Source organism: Mesoplodon densirostris, chromosome 1 (assembly GCF_025265405.1).
Source record: "Mesoplodon densirostris isolate mMesDen1 chromosome 1, mMesDen1 primary haplotype, whole genome shotgun sequence".
In the NCBI taxonomy this organism is placed as follows: domain Eukaryota; kingdom Metazoa; phylum Chordata; class Mammalia; order Artiodactyla; family Ziphiidae; genus Mesoplodon; species Mesoplodon densirostris.
The window spans coordinates 110,826,450-110,852,804 of NC_082661.1; the positions used below are offsets into that span (position 1 = coordinate 110,826,450).

Consider the following 26,355-nt stretch of genomic DNA (forward strand, 5'->3'; position numbering starts at 1 on the left):
CTTGGGAATCACTTCGCCAAAAAGCAGCCCGAACTCAGCTCCTTGTCTTAGATTTTGCTCCAAAGAGAACCAGACGCAGATAGAGATTCATATGGGAGAACCAGATGTCAGCCTTCCTTGCAGGACACCCCCTGGCTGGAAGAGGGGCTCTAGTGGACTTGCTTTTCCTTCATTTGGTTTGGGTAGGAGAGTTTACTCCCTGTTTGCCCCCATGCGGGGCTGGGGGCTTGGGCAGGGAAGCATCTCTCATGAAGACTCCATTTCCTGCATGGTCAACATGGTGGTGAGTGAGGGTGCTGGTGGTTTGCAGCTTGTGCAGCCCTGGGTGGACACTTCCCTCGCTGCTCCTGATTCGGGGTGGAGGGCATTTAGGCCTGTGTCCTTCAGCGTTTGCGTCTGATTCTGGAGCAACTGGAAAATTCCACCTCAACATCCTAGCACAGCAATGATCGGGAATCTCCTTTTGCTGTATCTTTCACCCAGTCCAAAGAAAGTTATTTTTTCCTTTCTCCTAAGAGAGAGGTTTGGTCTACTGTGCACATATGACTGATAATTTTCTCATTAATACTTTGCTTTTCTCTGACTGTACGTCCTCTGTGTTTTCCCACTGGACCTTCACCACCATGTACATGAAAATGGGTCATATTTACATCTTCAGTTGTGTGTGTGCACATGTGTGTGTGTATGCAAAGTGTCCTTTATCAAAGACCTTTTCCCAATAGATAACTTAAAACACAAGTAAACAAAGTACAACAGAGTTTAAAAACAAAGATATATGATGGTTTTCCGATGTGGCTTATCAAGGCAGGGCTCTAGTTTGCCTGTCCAGATACTTCCTGCTCACCTACTTCCTTTCTGATTGGAACAGATGAATGTTGTGTAGCTCATGATGCTCTGGACTGAGTCATTTTTCCTCTTACCAGCTCTTCCTCTCTTCCCTTTGAAACATGTGATTCTTTATTTCCATTTAATTGTCGTGTCGGGACCATCACACCACAGAATTCAGCGATGATCGGCTCTAAGTTCACAGGCTGGAATGGAGATACACAGCAAAAGAAAATAACTGTTACAGACACATTTTACCAGAGATGTAAAATGAGGTGGCATAAAAATGATCACTGTTACCAACATGGCAGGAGACGTTTCTGAACCCCTAATCACAGCTAGAACCAAATGGGGACTAGCACGGCCTGTGTCTCTCCCAGGAGGCCCACCTCTGATCCCTTGTCATCACCTTGAGAAGTAAGGGAGGAAGGAAAAGAGGAGAAAAACCAGTTGAAGGGAGTCACAGAAGACTCATTGGAATTTGTTTTAAAATCAGTGGCTTACAGATAAAACTTCCAAATAAAGGTCTCCTGTGTCATCCTCTTTGCTCAAGTTCAGCTGAAGTCTGTCTGAAGCCTGTTGTATTGGGCATGGTTATTATAAACCCAAGTAAATGTCCACGTGCCCCTCCTGCAAGGCTGTCATCTCTCTGTGTGGGATAAGATTGTAGAAATCAATGATGTCCACTTTTCTAAGATGTATGACTTTTACTCCACTCTCCTTACTTTTAGACCCAAATCAGATATATAAGGAAGAACTGTAAAGTTACCTACATTGTCCCTGGCAAATTTACTATGTTCAGTTGTGCCATCAGAGTGGCCTCAGTCATTTATGACATTGTTTGTTGGCTAAGAAAGCTATTTCCAGATTTAACGCACACTTCATTGATTGCATAACTGGCCCAAACTACTTCCCACCGAGGGAGAGATGGAAACACATTCGTCGGATGACATACATTTGATAGAATAGTCCTCGATATGGAGCAGCAGTTGGCAAAGGTATTCAGAAGGTCCTACTCAAGTCTTGTTGCCGGAAGTGGTCATCTGAGCTGAGGTTTTCCTCACTGTGAAAATGAAAGCATCCGTTTTGGTTCTTTCCTCAATTAAAACTCTACGATTCCAGCAGGGGCACCACATAGCAATTTTTCTGGCATCGTGATGACTGTCCGTCATTCCTGTCTGGAAAGGGGCCCTCTGTGTTATACGTACAACTGTATAAACCACAGCAATTGCCAAGAGCTGTTCTGGCACGGGATGTCCCAGCCGGTGGAACGTCTGGGTTCCCCTCTGCCCTGTCTCACTCTAGACGTTCCTGAAGGCGGCCCTCCCAGCAAAGGCAGCACCCCGGAGGGCCCCGGGCCCAGCGAGCCAGCTGCAGAGGAGGTGACCGGGTGGGTTCATCACAGGTGCACACTCTCAGGAAACACCTCCCCCCAGATGAGATTCATTCTTTTCTCAATATTACTGAACTCTGTACTCACAGTAGTCACGTGGTCCATGTTATCCCTGGTGTGCAGTATTCTCTCTCCTGTGCAATTTGGATCTATACTGTTTTCAGTGGTGTAGGATCTTATTTTACAAATGGGTTTTATCCTTCTTTAAGTGATTGGTGGAAAAGACAAAAGTAGAAAGGCCAGGATTTTTCCAGCACTGGGCAGATGGGGGCCTGCATGAAACCCGGGGCTGATAGTGTGGTCCTAGACACCCCGAGTCCCCGTGGGCACCGAGTGCTGTGCTAACATTCCAAACCACGTGCTTTTAATTCTTGCCCCTGAGGGATTTGCTCGTTTTCCATACTGATTAGTTTATAGCAAAGCTAATTTGCACTGACATTTGGGATTACACATTGGGGTTTATTAAAATAAAGGGAACAGTATTGTAGGAGGCAGAGGGAGCGTGGCTCTGAGGGCCGATGGGCTGAGATGGTAACCGGTCCCCGGCTTCATTCCTGAGCTGTCTTTTGTCCTGGGGCCACCACTCAGCCATCTGTGCATGGCTTTCTCTACCCAGAGTCAAAGTCTGAGAGACACAGGAGTTTCGGTGAATCACAGGGGCTTTTTTTATGGATTAAGTAATGAATGTGTTTAACGATAATAAGGAGAATTCCCAGTTACCCACCTGTAGTTCCCCTGCAGCTCATTTTCAATTCTGTGTTGATTCCCTTCACTAACTCCCATCCCGACCCAGATGGTATCTATTTAGGAAATTCAGGAAACTCTTAATATTTGCATAAGCAGAGCAAATTGGGAAATAAATTAGTGTGAAGAAATGATCTAATGCAATCGAAAGCTGAATATAAACAGCTTCTGGATTTTTCTAGGCCATGGACTCATGAAGTCACTCGGTAAATATTTGCTAAGCCCTGCTCAGCGCTGGGCCCTGGGGACAGCAGCATGAGATGGGCTGAGGTTCGCCATCCAGAGCGAGAGGCTGGGTGGACAGGCTGAGACTCGGGGGCCCAGGGGAGGAGGTGGGTTCCATTCCCACAATAGCTGATGGTGGTTTCCTTCCAGGGACCGCCCCCCCCCCCCCGCCTTCTGATACATGGAAAGGTCCTCAGAAACATCTCATCTTTACTCTTCATTACAAAGGACGGTGTGTCCAGTGGATGTGAGCAAAGCGTTCAGTCTCCTGATGCCAACGTTGAGGTGGGGGGCAAGTGGCCAGCTCTCCTAGGACAGAGTCCGCTTATGGCCCCAGGGTGAGGGTGGGACCTGCACAGGGTAGGCACTCAGTGGCCATTTGTTGAATACATTTGATCCCGTAATTAGCCATATAGAGCCATAGAGGGAAGGCATCAGCATCACCATCATCCTCATTTTAAAAATGAGGGAGGTGAGGTTCAGAGAGGTTTGGTAAGTCCAAGGACACATGGCTAGAAAAAGGTGGAGTTAGGGCTCAAACCGTGGTCGTCTACCTCCCTGAAGCTGTCACTCTCAGCTGACTGTGTTGAATCATGGGCAAGGGGACTTAGCCAGCAGGTGTGGGTGGCATGTGGCTAGAAGTCAGGAAGAAACAGGAGTTTATAATCTTGCTGAAGTCCTGACTGGTGTATGGTGTCCAGGGAAGGGCTGGAGAGTGGCAACAAGCCTCATGGCCCTTTGATGGACTCTTCACCCCTGCTTATTGCTCTCTGTGTGACTCAGTGTTATGGAGGCAAACTTGTGTCTGCTTGCTCACACCCAGGAAAGCCAATCTACTGACACCAGGTTGGGGTGAAGAAAAGTGCAGTGTTTATTGCAGGTGCCAAGCAAGGAGTCCAGGCAGCTAGTGCTCAAAAGGCCCAAACTCCCTGATGGTTTTTAGGGAAAAGTTTATAAAGATGGGGTGAGGGAGGAGTGTTGTGGGGTGTGTGATCAGCTCGTGGACCTTCTTCTGATTGGTTGTTGGTGAGGTAACTGGGAGTCAACATCATCAACCTTCTGGTTCCAACCAGTCTGGGGTCTGTGTGCTTGTGAGCAGCATACAGTTAACTTCTTCTACCTGGTGAGGGTTTCAGTATCTGCCGAACAGCTCAAAGGACATGGCTCAGAATGTTATCTATAGCCCTTGAGGAGGAACAAAAGGTTTCTGACTTCTTTGTTTAATAGCTAAGCCATTATTATTTTGTCTTGCTTGAAAGTTTCCTTTCTTTCTGCATTTTCTTTTCTCCAGTTAAATTTATTCTTTGACTAAAGCTTTTCTACAGACAAAAGGCAGGCAGAGGACCTGGAGGGGGAGTCTTGCTCTGGGAAGGCCCCATAGGGTCCTGCTTGGTTACACCAGAGCAAGTTGCTCAGATCTTCCTGATGCTCTGTTTCTTCGTTGGCAACACTGATTAACACCCGGCGTACAGTAAATTCTCAATTATACTGGATTATTTTGTTATTACCAGTTAAAATTTTTTATTACTACTACTACTCTTGTGATTTGCCTTTACGCACACAAAACAGAGAGTAACATGTCTTAAAATAAGCTTCTAAATTGCATGGTATGTTATATTAAGTAAGGAGCTTTTGAGATTACTGAGTCTGAATCTGTATCTGGCCCAGACATTCAAGCAAGCCTCCCTTTTCTGTGGCCACTGTTTTCTAACTTAGAAAAGCTGAGGTGACATATTTTCTATCATTGTTTCCAAGACTATTAGGGCTGTTTCACTGTGGTGCTCAGTAGGCCCCCTTGTTAACGTAAGGGCCATGTTAAGATGTAGGAAGTGGGAGCATGGCTTCTACCTTTCCACTCCTGTAGTGAGTAAGTCTGAGCCCTGGGGGGAGCGTTTGTCCGTGGCCTTGGTTTATCCATCGCCTCTGCTCTGTGCAGGGGACAAGTCTTGTTTACTGCTGTAACCGCTTATAAATTGATTTGTCATCCTTTGATGAGAAACACCTGCAAGGCTCCTGCAACGGCAACTCACCAGCATAAGGTGGCAGCCTGGGCCACATCTTCACCAGCGTTGCTTCAACCAAATATGCCAACTCTTGCGAGCATGGGAGAAAGAGCCAAACAGATTTTTAATGGGTTTTGACAGTCTTTTAGCAAACCTTTTCTGAGAATCTCTGACCCAAGCATCAGTCAACCCTCTTTTTTTTTTTTTTTTTTCGGTATGCGGGCCTCTCACTGTTGTGGCCTTTCCCGTTGCGGAGCGCAGGCTCCGGACGCGCAGGCTCAGCGGCCATGGCTCACGGGCCCAGCCGCTCCGCGGCATATGGGATCCTCCCAGACCGGGGCACGAACCCGTATCCCCTGCATCGGCAGGCGGACTCTCAACCACTGCGCCACCAGGGAGGCCCAGTCAACCCTCTTTGTCATCTCCACAGCCAAGATCAGCCCTGGAATTTTGCTCTGGGTGGTCCGGGCAGAGCTGTCCAATGATGTATAATGCAAACCACATACATGATTTTAAATGCTCTAGTAGCCACATTTTAAAAAAATAAGAAAAAACAAGTAAAATTAATTGTAAAATATACTTAATTAACCCAGTATATCAAAAACATTGTCATCCCAACAGGTAATGACCGTAAATATCATTAATGAGCTATTTTACACTCTTCATTTCATACTAAGTCTTTAAAATCTGGTGTGTATTTTACACTTTCAACGCAGATAGCCACACGCATAGCTACGGTGCTGGACAGTGCCCAGTCCAATTAAGCAAGGTGGCTCTGGGAAACAGCCAAAGCCCCGACAGATTGTCATTAAAACAAAAACTTTCATTAGGGGCCTCATCCCTATGACCCTCCTAAGGATGAGAGCTGCTGGGGGCCACTTTGTGGACCTTCTTTCCGTTAACATTCTTGTAGATGTGAGGATTTCAGCCCATCCACATCTGTACCAACATGTATGTTTTGCTTTAAGAGATGGCAGTGACGATACCGAAGCCCAGCTCAGAACGGAGCCGAATATGTTGGAACCCACTGCTCAGGACAACCTGCTTGTGTCCATCACCAGGCGAGACTGGCTTCTCCAAGAAAAGCAGCAGTTACAGGTAAGCGGGTGAAGACTCTTCAAGAAATAAGACAGCATTCTTCTTATCCATTTGAGCCAAAGGCAGCAAAGTGGGTCTTTGCTTTGCTTGAGTGAAGCAATTAGAGTGTTGGCTGTCCACCTGGAAGCACAAGGTGGAGGGTGGTGACTAGGGGGCCTGTCGGGAGTCTCGTTATAAATGAGGGGTTGAAAGCTTGGCGGTGTGTGTTCCTGTTTTTGCTATTCCTCATTACCTGTTGAATGTGCTTTCCTTGTCTGCCAGGCCAGTTTGTCACCTCTTCTCATTTTGCCCTGAAGAAGGTTCTTTTAGAAGGCAGAAAAAAAAATCTGAGCTGTGGCAATGCTTTATGGAAATTGCTGTCAGGTTGGACTGTGAGTAGCACTTGTCAGGAGGCAGAGCTGTAAGTGTGGACTGGGCAAGGTGGGCGGGACTGGGAATGACTGGGGCATCGTGGGAGCTCCAGGTTGGCCCAGAGCAGTGGATGCAAGTGGGCCGAGAATCATCAGGGGCTAGAAATCTTGATGTAGCCCTGAGTTCCAGCCAGGAGGCAACCAGGAGTTCTGGAGGTCGACAGTGCCTCCCAGAGACAAGGAGCCCTGAAACTCTGTCCACACCTGCCTGAGCCTGGAGGCCTTGAGGCAGGAATGGGGAGCATTGACTTCTGGAAAGAGCAGAGGGCTTTAACACTGAGTCCAAGAGCTGGCTTAGGCTCCAAAGAGCTGAATGACCTTAGACAAGTTAATGGGGCTCAGACATGTTACTGGAAGCCCTCCCGCTGCCCCAGCCTCATGCAGAGTGTTCTTATTATCTGAGTTTGCCCATCCAAGTCCATACAATAGCAAGGTGGCAAAGGGAAGCAAACATTGTCACTATATGAAAATATTCTCCAATAAACTGGCACTTTTTTTTTAATTGAAGAGACTGTCTTTTCTCCATTGTATATCCTTGCCCCCTTTGTTATAGATTAGTTGACCATAGGTGCGTGGGTTTATCTCTGGGCTTTCTATCCTGTTCCATTGGTCTATATTTCTGTTTTTGTGCCAGTACCATATTGTTTTGATTACTGTAGCTTTGTAGTGTAGTCTGAAGTCAGGGAGTCTGATTCCTCCAGCTCCATTTTTTTCCCTCAAGATTGCTTTGGCTATTCAGGGTCTCTTGTGTTTCCATACAAACTTTAAGATTTTTTGTTCTAGTTCTGTAAAAAATGCTGTTGATAGTTTGATAGGGATTGCATTGAATCTGTAGATTGCTTTGGGTAGTATAGTCATTTTCACAATATTGGTTCTTCCAATCCAAGAACATGGTATATCTCTCCATCTGTTTGTGTCATCTTTGATTTCTTTCATCAGTGTCTTATAGTTTTCTGTGTACAGGTCTTTTACCTCCTTAGGTAGGTTTATTCCTAGGTATTTTATTCTTTTTGTTACAATGGTGAATGGGATTGTTTCCTTAATTTCTCTTTCTGATCTTTCATTGTTAGTGTATAGGAATGCAAGAGATTTCTGTGTATTAATTTTGTATCCTGCAACTTTACCAAATTCATTGATGAGCTCTAGTAGTTTTCTGGTGGCATCTTTAGAATTCTCTATGTATGGTATCATGTCAGCTGCAAACAGTGAGAGTTTTACTTCTTTTCCAATTTGTATTCCTTTTATTTCTTTTTCTTCTCTGATTGCCATGGCTAGGACTTCCAAAACTATGTTGAAGAATAATGGTGAAGGTGGACATCCTTGTTTTGTTCTTGATCTTAGAGGAAATGCTTTCAGTTTTTCAGCATTGAGAACGATGTTGGCTGTGGGTTTGTCGTATATGGCCTTTATTATGTTGAGGTAGGTTCCCTCTATGCCCACTTTCTGGAGAGTTTTTATCATAAATGGGTGTTGAGTTTTGTCAAAAGCTTTTTCTGCATCTATTGAGATGATCATATATGGTTTTTCTTCTTCAGTTTGTTAATATGGTGTATCACATTGATTGATTTGCATATATTGAAGAATCCTTGAATCCCTGGGATAAATCCGACTTAATCGTGGTGTATGATCCTTTTAATGTGTTGTTGGATTCTGTTTGCTAGTATTTTGTTGAGGATTTTTGCATCTATATTCATCAGTGATATTGGTCTCTAATTTTCTTTTTTTTGTAGTATCTTTGTCTGGCTTTGGTATCAGGGTGATGGTGGCCTTGTAGAATTAGTTTGGGACTGTTCCTTCCTCTGCAGTTTTTTGGAAGAGTTTGAGAAGGATGGGTGTTAGCTCTTCTCTAAATGTTTGATAGAATTCACCTGTGAAACCATCTGGTCCTGGGCTTTTCTTTGTTGGTAGATTTTTTTTTTTAAAACATCTTTATTGGAGTATAATTGCTTTACAATGGTGTGTTAGTTTCTGCTCTATAACAAAGTGAATCAGCTATACAGATACATATACCCCCATATCTCCTCCCTCTTGCACCTCCCTCCCACCCTCCCTATCCCACCCCTCTAGATGGTAACAAAGCACCTAGCTGATCTCCCTGTGCTATGCAGCTGCTTCCCACTAGCTATCTATTTTACATTTGGTAGTGTATATATGTCCATGCCACTCTCTTACTTCATCCCAGCATACCCTTCCCCCTCAAGTCCTCAATTCCATTCTCTATGTCTGCGTATTTATTCCTGTCCTGCCCCTAGGTTCTTCAGAACCATTTTCTTTTTATTCCATATATATGTGTTAGCATACGGTATTTGTTTTTCTCTTTCTGACTTACTTCAGTCTATATGACAGTCTCTAGGTCTATCCACCTCACTACAAATAAGTCAATTTTGTTTCTTTTTATGGCTGAGTAATATTCCATTGTATATATGTGCCACAGCTTCTTTATCCATTCATCTGTCGATAGACACTTAGGTTGCTTCCATGTCCTGGCTATTGTAAATAGAGCTGCAATGAACATTGTGGTACATGACTCTTTTTGAGTTATGGTTTTCTCAGGGTATATGCCCAGTAGTGGGATTGCTGGGTCATATGGTAGTTCTATTTTTAGTTTTTTAAGGAACCTCCATACTGTTCTCCATAGTGGCTGTATCAATTTACATTCTCACCAACAGTGCAAGAGGGTTCCCTTTTCTCCACACCCTCTCCAGCATTTATTGTTGGTAGATTTTTTGATGGTGGCCATTCTGACTGGTGTGAGGTGATACCTCATTGTAGTTTTGATTTGCATTTCTCTAATGATTAATGATGTTGAGCATCCATTTATGTGTTTGTTGGCAATCTGTATATCTTCTTTGGAGAAATGTCTATTTAGGTCTCCTGCCCATTTTTGGGTTGGGTTGTTTGTTCTTTTGATATTGAGCTGCATGAGCTGCTTGTAAATTTTGGAGATTAATCCTTTGTCTGTTGCTTCATTTGCACATATTTTCTCCCATTCTGAGGGTTGTCTTCATCTTGTTTATGGTTTCCTTTGCTGTGCAAAAGCTTTTAAGTTTCATTAGGGCCCAGTTGTTTATTTTTGTTTTTATTTCCATTTCTCTAGGAGGTGGGTCAAAAAGGATCTTGCTGTGTTTTATGTCATAGAGTGTTCTGCCTATGTTTTTTGGAAGCTTTTTAATCACAGTTTCAATTACATTACTTGTGATTGGGCTGTTCATATTTTCTATTTCTTCCTGGTTCAGTCTTGGCAGGTTATACCTTTCTAAGAATTTGTCCATTTTTTCCAGGTTGTCCATTTTATTGGCAAAGAGTTGCTTGTAGTAGTCCCTTATGATGCTTTGTATTTTTGTGATGTCCATTGTAACTTCTCCTTTTTCATTTCTAATTTTATTGATTTGAGTCCTCTCCCTCTTTTTCTTGATGAGTCTGGCTAAAGGTTTATCAATCTTGTTTATCTTCCCAAAGAGCCAGCTTTTAGTTTTATTGATCTTTGCTATTGTTTTCTTTGTTTCTATTTCATTTATTTCTGCTCCGATCTTTATGATTTCTTTCCTTCTACTAACTTTGGGTTTTGTTTGTTCTTTTTTCTCTAGTTCCTTTAGGTATAAGGTTAGATTGCTTATTTGAGATTTTCCTTGTTTCTTGAGATAGGATTGTATTACTGCTTTTGCTGCATCCCATAGGTTTTGGATCTACATATTCCTGTCATTTGTCTCTAGGTTTTTTTTTTTTTTTTTTTTTTTTTGCGGTACATGGGCCTCTCACTGTTGTGGCCTCTCCCGTTGCAGAGCACAGGCTCCGGACGCGCAGGCTCAGTGGCCATGGCTCATGGGCCCAGCCACTCCGCGGCATGTGGGATCTTCCCAGACCAGGGCAGGAACCCGTGCCCCCTGCATCAGCAGGTGGACTCTCAACCACTGCGCCGCCAGGGAAGCCCTCTAGGTATTTTTTGATTTCTTCAGTGATCTCTTGGTTATTTAGTAACGTATTGTTTAGCCTCCATGTGTTTGTGTTTTTACAGTTTTTTTCCCCTGTAGTTGGTTACTAATCTCATAGCGTTGTGGTCGGAAAAGATGCTTGATATGATTTCAATTTTCTTAAATTTACTAAGGCTTGATTTGTGACCCAAGATGTGATCTAACCTGGAGGATGTTCCATGTACACTTGAGAAGAAAGTGTAATCTGCTGTTTTCAGATGGAATGTCTTATAAATATCAATTAAATCTATCTGGTCTATTGTGTCACTTAAAGCTTGTGTTTCCTTATTCATTTTCTGTCTGGATGATCTGTCCATTGGTGTAAGTGAGGTGTTAAAGTCCCCCACTATTATTGTGTTACTGTTGATTTCCTGTTTTTATAGCTGTTAGCATTTGCATTATGTATTGAAGTGCCCTGTGTTGGGTGCATATATATTTATAATTGTTATATCTTCTTCTTGGATTGATTCCTCGATCATTATGTAGTGTCCTTCCTTGTCTCTTGTAACATTCTTTATTTTAAAGTCTATTTTATCTGATATGAGTATTGCTATTCCAGCTTTCTTTTGATTTCCATTTGCATGGAATATCTTTTTCCATCCCCTCACTTTCAGTCTGTATGTGTCCCTAGGTCTGAAGTGGGTCTCTTGTAGACAGCATATATATGGGTCTTGTTTTTGTATCCATTCAGCGAGCCTGTGTCTTTTGGCTGGAGCATTTAATCCATTCATATTTAAGGTAATTATCAATATGTATGTTCCTATTACCATTTTCTTAATTGTTTTGTGTTTGTTTTTGTAGGTTCTTTTCTTCTCTTGTGTTTCGCACTTAGAGAAGTTCCTTTATCATTTGCTGTAGAGCTGGTTTGGTGGTGCTGAATTCTCTTAGCTTTTGCTTGTCTATAAAGCTTTTGATTTCTCTGTCGAATGTGAATGAGATCCTTGCCAGGTAGAGTAATCTTGGTTGCAGGTTCTTCCCTTTCATCACTTTAAATATATCATGCCACTCCCTTCTGGCTTCTAGAGTTTCTGCTGAGAAATCAGCTGTTAACCTTATGGGAGTTCCCTTGTATGTTATTTGTCCTTTTTCCCTTGTTGCTTTTAATAACTTTTCTTTGTCTTTAATTTTTGTCAGTTTGATTATTATGTGTCTTTCTGTGTTTCTCCTTGGATTTATCCTGCCTGGGACTCTCTGCACTTCCTGGACTTGGGTGGCTATTTCCTTTCCCATGTTAGGGAAGTTTTCGACTATAATCTCTTAAAATATTTTCTTGGGTCCTTTCTCTCTCTCTTCTCCTTCTGGGACCCCTATAATGCGAATGTTGGTGCATTTAATGTTGTCCCAGAGGTCTCTTAGGCTGTCTTCATCTCTTTTCATTCTTTTTTCTTTATTCTGTTCTGTGGCAGTGAATTCCATCATTCTGTCTTCCAGGTCACTTATCCGTTCTTCTGCCTCAGTTATTCTGCTATTGATTTCTTCTAGTGTATTTTTCATTTCAGTTATTGTATTGTTCCTCTCTGTTTGTTTGTTCTTTAATTCTTCTGGGTGTTTGTTCTTTCATTCTTCTAGGTCTTTTTTAAACATTTCCTGCATCTTCTTGATCTTTGCCTCCGTTGTTTTTCCGAGGTCCTGGATCATCTTCACTATCATTATTCTGAATTCTTTTTCTGGAAGAATTCTATTTCCACTTCATTTAGTTGTTTTTCTGGGGTTTTATCTTGTTCCTAAATCTGGTACATAGTCCTCTGCCTTTTCATTTTGTCTATCTTTCTGTAAATGTGGTTTTCATTACATAGGCTGCAGGACTGTAGTTCTTCTTGCTTCTACTATCTGCCCTCTGGTGGATGAAAAACTGGCACTTTCATATTCAGTGGGCATCACTGCAGGGTTCACGTAGCTGAAAATGTGAAGTCTGGTTTTTGGTTCTGAACAATAGTCACCAGTTGAAGGTCTCCCCAATTCCTGATGACGTCAGAGTGTACAGAACATGCTTAGTGTTTGGAGGGAGAATTCGTGGCAGAACTCTGGGGGAAGGTGGATATTCATTTATTCAGCAGGAATTTTTGAGTGCCTATGACATGCCAGGTACTGTTTGCAATGCTCAGGGTTCCTGTGGAGTTTATGTCCTAGTGGGGGTGGGAGTGGGGCGATAGACAAGAAATGACAAACGTAATAAAAGCCTAAATTCTATGTTGTAGGGTGGTAAGAGCTACAGTGCATGGAGCAGAGTGTTGGGGTAGGGGAGTCTACTCACTGAGAAGGGAGATTGAAGCGAACTCTTGATGGAAGAGGGGGAGGGGCCTTGCAGAAATCTCTAGTAAGAACATTCCCCATGGAGGGGACAGTCACTCGAAGGCTGCAGTGGGAGTGTGCCCCATGCATTCAAAGGGTAGCCAGGAGGCCAGGGTTGCGGAGAACAGCAGAGGAGAAGGTCAGTGATGAGAGGGCCTTTGCAGGGCCTTGTGAGGTCTTGGGCTCTTCTCTGACTGGATTGGGAGCCATGGGGGTTTTTAAGCAGTGAAGTTATGTAATTGACCGCAATTTAAAGAGTCACTTTGACATCTATGTGAGAATAAGGTGGAGGGCCACTTTGGAAAACAGGATGGTGGTTCTTTAAAAAATTAAAAGTAAAATTACCATGTGATTCAGCAATTTCTCTTCTGGGTATAAGCCCCAAAAGAACTGAAAGCAGAGACTCAAAGACCTCTCCATAGCAGCATTATTCACAACAGTCAAAAGGTGGAAGCAACCCAAGGGTCCATCGACAGATGAATGGATAAACAAAATGTGGTGTATACATACAATGCAGTATCATTCAGCCTTTAAAGGGAAGAAAATTCTGAAAGGTGCTACAGCATGGATGAAACTTGAGGACATTATACTAAGTGAAATGAGCCAGCCTCAAAAAGACAAATATTGTATACGAGGTCCCCAGAAGAGTTAGATTCTAGAGACAGAAAGCAGAATGATGACCACCAGGCTTGGAGGCAGGGGGAATGGTGGGGTCAGTGTTTAATGGGGACAGGATTTCAGTTTTGTGGGATGCAAAGAGCTCTGGAGATGGATTGTGGTGATGGTTGTACAACAATATGAATATACTTAATGCCACTGAATTACACTTAGAAATGGTTGAGACGGTACATTTTATGTTACCTGTATTTTACCACAGTTAAAAAAACCCAAAACAAACAAACAGAAAAGAAAAGAATAGGAGATGGGAATTCAAAGGTTGGAAGTAGGGAGGTGAAATGGGAGACAGTGTCAGTAATACCATAATCTTGGACCAGTGGTATACACACTATTGTTTTCTTAGGGTGTCTTGGGTGGATCTTCAGTACCTCTTGCTGTGTCTCCTTCCTCCCCTACTGGAAGAGGGGTCCGTGGGTAGAGCTGTGGGTGATCTGTACCTTGAGGCTAAGAGGATGTGGGTGAGAGATGGGGGGACAGCCAGGGTTAGAGCTATGCTCTTATCAGCTGGAAACCAGTGCATGGAACCTGGGAGTATGTTAATTAAAAGAGTCTCGTTTTAGATTCAGAATCCTATGGTCAGTGAGATGATTAGCTGCCATAACACTGTATGCAAAGCGGGCATTCAATTACCTGCTGCTTGTTTTATCCATTGACCTCAAGATTGGACAATACTCGATTCTTTGGATTTTGGTTTGTTGTATTAGTGGAAGTTAAATTTATTTACTCTTTCTATGAACCTAGACAGCAGAGTGCTATCTGCGGTATGTCATTGTTCTCGCAATCCTGTAGACTTAAGAGGCTATGATTTCTAATCTTTCTCTATATGGTAAATTTGCATGTTTGGGGACAGACCAGCCAAGCCTCGTTTGCTTTTCTGGTCTTGGGTCGTGTTACCTGCTTACTGGTGTCTCTAGTCCATGAAGTTTGTTGCCCTGTGTTCTAGTTCTGTCACCTGAAATGAAGTAAGTCGTTTATATATTTGCTGGCTTCTTCCAAGTCAAATTCTTGGCTCGCCACCCGGAGTTATTTCATGCTTGGGAGGGAATGTTTCTCCTTATGCCAACTTATCAGAAATACAAAGCTGGCATGATTTTTCCAGTTCAGCAAACCTCCAAAAATCTGCCTGCTTCAGAAGGGCAACTTCACGGCTCTCATGCATATGGCGGACTCTCATGGAAAGGACTCATTCTCAGCAGCGCAGTCTGCCACGAGCAGGGGGAATTTACAAAATCTGCTCTCTCTATTCTCTACAGAAAGAAATCGAAGCCCTCCAAGCCAGGATGTCTGTGCTGGACGCAAAAGATCAACAGCTGAGAAGGGAAATAGAAGAGCAGGAGTGGGTCCTCCCGTGGCAGGGCTGCGACCTCATGGGAGGGCTGTCCCTGGGCGAGTTGCAGGAGGTCAGCAAGACCTTGCAGGACACCCTGGCCTTGGCTGAGCAGATTCCCGTCTGTGCAGAGCCACCTGAAACCATCAGGAGGTACTGGTGATTTCCTAACTGATTTTGGATCGCTCATCTCATTGATCTGTTTATGGGGTTGATTTTGTCTGCTGTCCTGCATATATAAATTATTTTCCAAGCAGTTCTTTGTTTTTTCAAGGGAAGCATTATTGACATTTTGAGTGGCAAAATTCTTCATGGTGTGGGGCAGTCCTGCACATCGCAGGATATTTTACACCCTGGCTACCCAACCCACTAAATACCACTATTCCTCTCCATTCTGATATGGACCTTTCTCATTTCCAAATGCCCCAGGGGTGCCTTCCTTCCCTTTTGAGATCCACTGGAGCTCAATTGGTTGGAGATTTGGATGCCAACCTTTGCTGAGGATGATCAGCTGGAGACAGGAGAGGCTGGTGAGCTGTGAGAGAGGAGACCCAATCAATGGCCTGGAAGAATGAGTTATTATTCATGGCACTAACATTTACTGAGTCTTACTATGTGCCAGGCACTGTGCTAAGCTTTACTCTATGCGTTGCTTCTATTATTATACCCATTTCACAGAGGAGGACAAGAGAGTTTAAGAAGGTCAAATAATCTGCCCGAAGTCTCAATTAATAAGAGCAAAACTGATACTTAAATTCCTGTTCATTACGTCAAAGCCTAGTCTCTCTCTCTTTTTTTTTTAGTTTTAGTTTTTACTTTCTTTCTTTTTTTTTTTTTTTTTTTTTTTGCGGTATGCGGGCCTCTCACTGTTGCGGCCTCCCCCGTTGCGGAGCACAGGCTCCGGACGCGCAGGCTCCAGACGCGCAGGCTCAGCGGCCATGGCTCACGGGCCCAGCCGCTCCGCGGCATATGGGATCCTCCCAGACCGGGGCACGAACCCGTATCCCCTGCTTCGGCAGGCGGACTCTCAACCACTTGCGCCACCAGGGAGGCCCTAGTTTTTACTTTCTAATTTCTTTTTTTTAATATCTTTATTGGAGTATAATTGCTTTACAGTGGTGTTAGTTTCTGCTTTATAACAAAGTGAATCAGTTATACATATACATATGTTCCCATATCTCTTCCCTCTTGCGTCTCCCTCCCTCCCATAGCCTAGTTTCTTATCCACTTGCTATAGAGGGAAAACCTTCCTTGTGTTCTGCGTTGTGGGAGACCCAAGAGATACACATGGACCTCTTGCCTTTGGGGAGGTCATAACCTTATATGGCGAAAGACAGAACCCACCCTTACTCATGTTAGACAGAAAGTGAGCCGTGCCTGGATGAACACGCAGGTGTGGTGAGGCCTGCAGGTGCGGCGGGTGTAGGGCAGGAAGGGGGATGAAAGTTCTGCCTGGTTATTACACTGCAGAAAATACTTAAGAAAACGTCACCCCCTGTAGCGGTTGAGAATATGGACTCTACCATCTGATTACCTCACTCAACCGCTTATTAGCTGGAACCACTTATTATTAGGGGAGGGATGGGCTGTTATGAGGATGCACTGAGTTAATACATATAAAGCTCGTATAACGGTGCCTGGGTGGCAGCAAGTGCTTTACCATGCTTACTGCCTGTCGTTTTTATCACGGGGATTTCAGTCTTCTGAAGCCTTCTAACTGCCTTCCAAATGTGTTTTAGACTATTCAGCGAGTAACTGTCCCCTCTCACACGTGTACCACACCCGATCCAGCCCATCGAAGCTGGATGCTTGTCCAGGGAGCTGCTCATGGTGTCCTCCCCTCCCCTCCCAGCCCTGATATTTCCCTGCAGAACTCTAACCCCGGGCTCATGCCCATGGGGAGGGGGAAGAGATGTGTGTTGTTGCCAGATTTCAGCCAAAAGAAACGCACCATCAAGTCTGCCTGTGCTCTTTCTCCTTCACTTTCGCCTGTGTCCTTACGGTATAGCCTTGGCCTCTAGGGATCTTTCCTACTCCTGCTTCCCTTGTCTCTCCTATGGAAGTCATGCTACACACACAGTCGCACACATATACACACATGCACATACACACATGCACACACATGCACATGCATACACACATGCACACATACAGATGCGCACGCATACACACATGCACACATACACACATATACAAATGCACACACATACACACATGCACACACACGATAATACACATTATGTATCATATGTAATTATACATGTGATGTATGCATTATATTAGACAGATGCATATATGGAATATGTGTAATATATAAGATGAAATATACATGTACATTTATTTTTATGTTTATAAAAGCACACATTTATACATGAAGCTTAAAGTGAGCCTTTTTTGGTCCTGCCATCCAGATGTGTCCTACTTATTTCTCCTTTTGCTTTGAACAGTGCAGAGGTTTGTCTCACTCCTGTCATCTCTCTCACAAGCACTTTGAGGGGAAGAAGGAGGACGTGCTGAGCTTAGAGCCCACTGCAGTATTTCACAAAGCCTCTGTGTTTTTTTTTTTTTTTGCGGTGTGTGTGGGCCTCTCACTGTTGTGGCCTCTCCCGTTGCGGACCACATGCTCTAGGCACGCAGGCTCAGCGACCATGGCTCACGGGCTCAGCCGCTCCACGGCATGTGGGATCTTCCCGGACTGGGGCACGAACCCATGTCCCCTGCATCGGCAGGCGGGCTCTCAACCACTGTGCCACCAGGGAAGCCCAAGCCTCTGTGTTTTGAGCTGAACTCCCGGGCAGTGTCCCTGCAGGTGTGCCCTGTCCCCATACAGAGACACACAGGTGGCAGGGTGCCTGCTTTCTCACTTGCTAATTCATGGCATGCAGAGCAGCCCAGCGTGGTGGGCAGGCTCTTCTTGTTATTCTCATTTAACAGTTGAGGAAATAAGAACTCAGAAAATCTCCTGGGGATGCAGCTAGTAAGAGACCTAACTTAGATAGTGTCCGCTTAGAGATCTCTTAGTCTAAAACAAAGAGCTCCAGAGTGTGGCAGCTGATGGAGCTGGGCCCCTGAAGTCAGATCTTACCATTTCTAGTCTGTTATTCTGCCCATGTGCTCCAGCCTGCCTTTTCATCAGGATGAGATGCAGACGAAATAAAGGTGTGACTTTTGCCAAGTCATCCAGTGCTCTAATCAACTGAACAGGCTCTTGAAAGACCTTTCAAGCTTTGTGGCAATCTGATTCTATGACGCTCTTAGGGAAATCCGATGTAAGAATGGCTGTTGAACACTCCTCGGGGAGGACCCATCATCCCCGAATCCACCTGTGCCCACGGAGGTTACAGAGTTCAGGTCAGGAGCAGGCTCTCACTTTTTTTTTTTTTTTTTTGCGGTACGCGGGCCTCTGACTGCTGTGGCCTCTCCCGTTGCGGAGCACAGGCTCCGGACGCGCAGGCTCAGCGGCCATGGCTCACGGGCCCAGCCGCTCTGCAGCATGTGGGATCCTCCCGGACCGGGGCACGAACCCGCGTCCCCTGCATCGGCAGGCGGACTCTCAACCACTGTGCCACCAGGGAAGCCCCAGGCTCTCACTTTTTGTGCTGATCTGCCTGCAGGGACACCTGGGCATCTCAGTGACCTGAACCCACGAGGGCTCAAGTGTAGGAAGGAGTCTTAGGAAAAGAAGGACTATAACAGTTGCGTGGAAAGGGTGGGAGGGAAAATTCCAGAGTGATTGAAAACAAAAAGCAACACGGGCAATTCAATGGCTAGCTCATAGTGTGACCTTCCACCTGTGCTGAGGACCCTCGCTGTGAGAGCACCGCCAGCACTGAGTGGGGTTTCATGTTGCTGGAGAGGGACCACCCTGAGGCATCCTCGTCATCTGGGGGACCCTGCAGGAGCTGACCCTTGGCATCTCCTTTATTTACTTGGTGGTGCAGGGGACGCCTCCCAGGTGCAGGTTTTGTCTGGTCAGCTTCCTCTCTTCCACCCGGAGAGGGAGGCATCATGCTGTTCCCCGCCATAGATATCAAATGGGAAAACCATCATTGTTATGTGTGCTTTCCATAAGAAGGAAGGTATGCTTTTGCCAAGCTGACAGGCTGTGCTACTCACTCCTAGAAATGGAGCATTTGAAAGAAGCCGATGTGGTTTTATTGGCCAACAGATCAGAGATTGCTTGGCCTAGTATCTTAACTAATTGTATCACAGTTTTTGCTATGAGGGATTGGTGTTCTTTTAGAATGATATCCCATAGGTGCCCCAGCTAGAAGAATGCATCTTATCTGCATCAGTAGCCATCTTTGTTTGTTGTGAGAGTACAGTGGACCCCTGAATAATGTGAGGATTAATCCCCGTGTAATTCAAAGCTGGCGCTCTGGATCCGTGGTTCCTTTGCATACCAGAATTCAAGCAACCACTGACTGTGTAGTATTTACTACTGAAAAATATCTGCGTATAAGTGGATTCTTGCAGTTCAGACCTGTGTTGTTCAAGGGTCAACTGTAGTTTCTTCTCAGGCCAGATGAAGAGATCCAGACAAATTGTGAAACAGGAACATCTTGGTCTTATAAAGAGAGGTTACAGAAATCTGGAGAAACAGACCATTCGACATCCTATCATTCTCATCATCCATGAAGACTTTTCACAGAGGCCAGCTAGAAACTCATGGTGCTGTCTGGGGAGGAGCCGATTCTGGCTGATTCCACAGTGTTCAGGTTCAACGGGGAGGCTATGCTGCTTTCCCTGGATAAGCTGCACATTGCGCTTGAGAAGGAGCTTCCTGAGGGCACTTGGCGTTTGTGAGTGACTCACTGGTGGAGACTGCTTGTGTGGGCACCTTCCTTTCAGACTGTAGCTTGTGGGGAATCCTTGGGCCGCTGCTGTTCAAGAAGGGCTGGAAGTAGAAGGGCACCTGTTGGGGACCAGAGAACTGACGGCTTTTTATTTGGATATTTTAATAGAAATCAAAGCAGCAGTTTCAATTTTCTGACATCTGTGTTTCAGATCAAATGTCTTAGCAGGCCGGAATGAAAGAGCTGCCTTCCCAGACATCAGAGCTCCCCATTTTTTTTTTTTGTGGTACGCGGGCCTCTCACTGTTGTGGCCTCTCCCATTGTGGAGCACAGGCTACGGATGTGCAGGCTCAGCGGCCATGGCTCACGGGCCCAGCCGCTCCGCGGCATGTGGGAACTTCCCGGACCGGGGCACGAACCCGTGTCCCCTGCATTGGCAGGCGGACTCTCAACCACTGCGCCACCAGGGAAGCCCGAGAGCTGCCTTTTGATAGAGCCAGAGAGAATGGTTGTCTTCCAGTGAATAAGAGGAGAACTTTCTTAAGTACCTGGGTATCAGGAACTCTGCAATATGGAAGCTTACAGGGCAGGGACGTGTGAAAGACAGAAGCCACTCAAAAGATGTATGTTGTACGTTAGTTGGACTTTCCTTCATCCCTGGGATTCCAGTCCCTCAGCTTTAGAACCAACTCCTTGTTTCCTCCTGCAAGTCTTCCTTTGATGGGAGAGGTCTAGAAGGACGGGTTTCTCTAGTGAGCCTGATCCTCCCCTACGGAAACCCATCCTTCCCCCTCTCTGTAGTGGGATTAGGGTGTGGGGTAGGGGAGGGGAAGAATCGGGACACAGGGAGGAAGGAGGTGACTGTTTCTGGGGTTTTCCTGGACGGCGTGCCTGCATTCGGGGTGTGAGTGTCCATCTGTTTATTCCTATAAGTAGAGGAGGGTCGTGATTTGCAGCTCACCTGCCTCGAGGGCCATCAGCTCTGCCCCTCTTGGTGGTCTGAGTGCCTTGAACATCAGTGGGGACAGGGCCAGCTGTGACCCTGGCTGACCGTAAAGCCAGGTAGGAACAATCAGAGTAGCAACAACAGATCTGAGTGAGGGCTGCGGACGATACTTTCCAACATTCTTCAGAGACGCTTGGCTGGTTTGTATTAGTCTGTGGTTGAGTTCATTCCTCAGCTCCTGGAATTTTTCATGCTTTGCCTGAAATGTGTTGTGGCAGCTCATGGATGAATTGTCTCTCGTTGTACATTTGGAAGAAACATGTCACATCTCTTTACAAGCCGTTGGCACAAACTGCAAAACAAACTGAAGCCCTGGTTACGGCCAGGCTGGCCAGACCTCGGGGGGCGCATCTGAGCTGGGGAAGGGTGGTGGTAGAGAGCCGGGCCTGCTCTCTGGTCCCCATTGCTTAACTGCTCAGGGCCCCCCCCCAGCGAGGCTGGCCGACTCTTGGAGGTGCTCCAGCCTCCCCATGACACCTGCCCTCAGCCCACGATGAGCAGCCAGGCTGATGTCACGGCTCTTTTCAAGTGAGATCTAAAATAATGAAATTCAGCAGTTCACAATTGACTGGAAAAAAAATCAATAGTCCGACTTTCCCCTCAGATACGTATCTTATTAGAGTGAAAAGACAGTGAAACAGCAAGGCCTGAATCGGAAAACAGACTCCGGGACCCGAGAGGAGCGAGGCAGATTCTCAGTGGGTGTGTGCAGGGGGACAGCTGTGTGTGTCCCAGTGATGCGCCCGGGGGATGCTGCCAAACTGGGACAATTTAGAGACTTCCAAAGAAACGCCCGTGGTCTCCAAGCTGCTTCTCCACTTGCTGTGATTATGTTCTTCAGTCTCTACTGCTGGTCTTTGCTTTTCTTCCTTCTCTGCCTTTGTCCTTCTTCACCTGGTTGGTTTGTCAGGAACAATGGCTTGATGAGACCAAGAGCATGAGGGCTCATCTGGAGGAGAAGGACCTCTTTGTGCTGCTGAAAGTGCTAGAGGAGATTCTGACTTTTCTTTATTTTTAAAGCAGATACATTGCTTTACCCAGGAATTCCTGAGGCAGACATATCTTTGCCCAGAGAGCCAATGCAGTGAGTTTGGAGTATATAAGGAGCGTGAGACTGACGTTTCTTGCAGGAAGGCTTCCTTGATTAGACGGCATCCTCAGTGTTCAGGACAACTCTTATATTTATCATGTCGTCTTTCTTATTTTGATTGGTAATAATAATAACACATTAATTTAAATGTCAACATTGTTTACAAAATGCTCATTTTTGCTCACAACCCTGTAAGGATATATTGGGCAATATATTGGTTTTTGCAATATATATTTTTTAACATCTTTATTGGAGTATGATTGCCTTACAATAGTGTGTTAGTTTCTGCTCTATAACAAAGTGAATCAGCTATACGTATACTTATATCCTCACATCCCCTCCCTCTTGCCTCTCCCTCCCACCCTCCCTATCCCACCCCTCTAGGTGGTCACAAAGCACCGAGCTGATCTCCCTGTGCTATGTGGCTGCTTCCCAATAGCTATCTGTTTTACATTTGGTAGTGTATATATGTCCATGCCAGTCTCTTTCTTCGTCCCAGCTTACCCTTCCCCCTCCCCATGTCCTCAAGTCCATTCTCTATGTCTGCGTCTTTATTCCTGTCCTGCCCCTAGTTTCTTCAGAACCATTTTTTTTTTAGATTCCATATATATGTGTTAGGATACAGTGTTTGTTTTTCTCTCTCTGACTTACTTCACGCTGTATGACAGATTCTAGGTCCGTCCACCTCACTACAAATAACTCAATTTCGTTTCTTTTTTTTTTTTTTGCGGTATGTGGGCCTCTCATTGTTGTGGTCTCTCCCGTTGCGAAGCACAGGCTCCGGACACGCAGGCTCAGCAGCCATGGCTCACGGGCCCAGCCTCTCCGCGGCATGTGGGATCTTCCCGGACTGGGGCACGAACCCGTGTCCCCTGCATTGGCAGGCGGACTCTCAACCACTGCGCCACCAGGGAAGCCCTCAATTTCATTTCTTTTTATGACTGAGTAATATTCCATTGTATATATGTGCCACATCTTCTTTATCCATTCATCTGTCGATGGGCATTTAAGTTGCTTCCATGTCCTGGCTGTTGTAAATAGTGCTTCAGTGAACATTGTGGTACATGACTCTTTTTGAATTATGGTTTTCTCAGGGTATATGCCCAGTAGTGGGATTGCTGGGTCGTATGGTAGTTCTATTTTTAGTTTTTTAAGGAACCTCCATACTGTTCTCCATAGTGACTGTCAATTTACATTCCCACCAACAGTGCAGAGGGTTCCCTTTTCTCCACACCCTCTCCAGCATTTATTGTTGGTAGATTTGTTGATAATGGCCATTCTGACCAGTGTGAGATGATACCTAATTGGAATTTTGATATGCATTTCTCTGATGATTAGTGATGTTGAGCATCCTTTCATATGTTTGTTGGCAATCTGTATATCTTCTTTGGAGAAATGTCTATTTAGGTCTTCCGCCCATTTTGGATTGGGTTGTTCGTTTATTTGATATTGAGCTGCATGAGCTGCTTGTATATTTTGGATATTAATCCTTTGTCAGTTGCTTCATTTGCAAATATTTTCTCCCATTCTGAGGGTTGTCTTTTCATTCTGTTTATGGTTTCCTTTGCTGTGCAAAAGCTTTTAAGTTTCATTAGGTCCCATTTGTTTATTTTTGTTTTTATTTCCATTTCTCTAGGAGGTGGGTCAAAAGGATCTTGCTGTGACTTATGTCACAGAGTGTTCTGCCTATGTTTTCCTCTAAGAGTTTTATAGTATCTGGCCTTACCTTTAGGTCTTTAATCCATTTTGAGTTTATTTTTGTGTATGGTGTTAGGGAGTGTTCTAATTTCATTCTTTTATGTGTAGCTGTCCAGTTTTCCCAGCACCACTTATTGAAGAGGCTGTCTTTTCTCCATTCTTGCCTTCTTTATCAAAGATAAGGTGACCATATGTGCGTGGGTTTATCTCTGGGCGTTCTGTCCTGTTCCATTGATCTATGTTTCTGTTTTTGTGCCAGTACCATACTATCTTGATTACTGTAGCTCTGTAGTATAGTCTGAAGTCAGGGAGCCTGATTCCTCCAGCTCTGTTTTTCTTTCTCAAGATTGCTTTGGCTATTCGGGGTTCTTTGTGTTTCCATACAAATTGTGCAACTTTTTGTTCTAGTTCTGTGAAAAATGCCATTGGTAGTTTGATAGGGATTGCACTGAATCTGTAGATTGCTTTGGGTAGTATAGTCATTTTCACAATGTTGATTCTTCCAATCCAAGAACATGGTATATCTCTCCATCTGTTTGTATCATCTTTAATTTCTTTCATCAGTATCTTATAGTTTTCTGCAAACAGGTCTTTTGTCTCCTCAGGTAGGTTTATTCCTAGGTATTATATTCTTTTTGTTGCAATGGTAAATGGGAGTGTTTCCTTAATTTCTCTTTCAGATTTTTCATCATTAGTGTATAGGAATGCAAGAGACTTCGGTGCATTAATTTTGTATCCTTTTGCAGTATATTTTGAAGAGGAGGCTGCCAAGGGTCCAGATTCACACAGCAGTAGTGTCCTGACATCTTTGATCACTTTTGGAAATGGGGCAGGGAGAGAAAAGGTTAACACGGATGGCCTGGGAGAGAGTGGGGCTTGGAGCCAAGTGTCCATGCAAGCAATGGAAAGGCAATGGAAAGGTGTGCAGCTGGGCAGAGCATGGGTCAGGGGTCCAAGCAAAAGAGAACACTGCCATTCCAGGCCAGTGAGTTCTCTCTATGTCCCACGGATTTCCTGGTGGCCCCTGAAAGGGATCGGAACAAACGGGTCTCTAAACACGGGCAACCCTGGGAGACCATCAGGCAACTGGCTCGAGTCAGAGAAGTGGGTAGCAGTTCCAAAGACAGGAGAGCAGAAGAGGAATTGCCAGAGGAGAGGACCAGCCAGCACCATTGGAACAGGAAGTCTTGCTTATAAATGAAGGTGTGAACTAGGTGATGCTGGAGGTCCCTTCTGCATTTATCAATAGGACACTTTGCACATTCAGATTTTGTGAAATAGGTTAAAATAAACTGCTTTAAAAAAAAAACCCAGTAATTCTGTTCCTCCTCGCCCCCAAGTAAGTTCCCCTGCAACCTTTCCTGGGCAGTCCATGACCATCCCCGCTGCGGTGCTCAGATTCTTTCTTTTCTAACACTTATGATGAGCAGGAACTAGACACGGATGGAGCTGAAATTGCCCTGTGGCCACTGTTCAGAATTGGGAACTCACCATTGTGTCCTCCCATTTTCTTTGCAAAGTCATTGTCACAGCAATGGGAAATATTAATCAAGGTACAACTTGGAAAAGATGGAAAGGGTTGGAAAAGAAGGAAAAGACTTGAAACTACCACCTATCTGGGTGGGTCCAGATGCCACTCACCCCGAAAAACAGGACCCTGACTTTTGTTTTTTGTTGGGTGTATTTGAGGAATTCAAAGCAGGAGTCTCATCTTAGTTACACATTTAAAAAAAACCTTTATTTTGTGCTGGAGTAAATTTATTAAGATTTAAAACAAACATAGAACAAAGGAGGGTGAAAAATGGCTATATATTTTTAAGTATTGCATTTTAATATTTTACAAATTCCCTGTGATTTATTTTCTTCAAGGAATTTACAACATTTATTATTATTATTATTTAGGTAGTTCATTTGGGAAGCTCGTAATATGTAGACTCATCCACTCCTCTTTTTTTTTTTTTTTTTTGTTTTGCGGTACGTGGGCCTCTCACTGTTGTGGTCTCTCCCATTGTGGAGCACAGGCTCCGGACGCGCAGGCTCAGTGGCCATGGCTCACAGGCCCAGCCGCTCCGCGGCATGTGGGATCTTCCCGGACCGGGGCACGAACCCGTGTCCCCTGCATCGGCAGGCGGACTCTCAACTACTGCGCCACCAGGGAAGCCCCACGCCTCTTTTATATCTTAGGTATCTGATAAATTTTTTTCAACTGGAGCCTCATGGATTCTCAAAGATTGAAAAGACTGTAGCTGGTTCTCCTAGTGCTGTGACTCTGGGTTAGCTCTCGGCCTACGTGAATGTATGTGGCCTATTTTAAGAGCTTTTCTTCTGGTCAATTTCAATTTTTATTTTTCATTATTGTCAACTTGAGAACTGTCCTGCACTTAATTTCTGTGTAGTTTGGGTGTCTTCTGCAATCCTCTATTCCCTTTCACCAAATTTTCTTATTCCTGACATATCCCAAGAGTGTTTTCCTGTCTTCAGGGCATATGTTTTTAGTCCCTGCTTTAACTTTTCAGATGTTAAAGGAATACACCAAACTAAACTGTTTTTCAGACCTTGAGCTGACGGTTTTAAGCTCTTCCTGCAGAAGTAATTCAGTTTTGCTCAGAGAGACCCTTTCCCGGTGACTATAGTGAATACCCCCAGGTTGGGAACACCTGCTCATTGCTGGCTGGGACTTCAGTCAGTCATTAGCACATCTTTTCCAAGCTGCTAAAGTGCTGATTGATCTGCCCTGTGCTGCTGGGGAGGACCCAGACCAAAACCTCTAGGTTTCCTTTAGCTCCGTGCAGGGGGGCC

General features: G+C 44.8%; 1 protein-coding gene across 1 annotated transcript in view; it reads left to right on the forward strand.

Moving 5' to 3' along the window:
* DISC1 (DISC1 scaffold protein) overlaps positions 1–26,355 on the forward strand; it is a 295,665-nt gene that overhangs the window by 54,076 nt on the left and 215,234 nt on the right. The window contains 2 exon segments of the mRNA XM_060096696.1: positions 6,159–6,288; positions 14,893–15,119. Coding sequence (XP_059952679.1) covers positions 6,159–6,288; positions 14,893–15,119 — 357 coding nt within the window.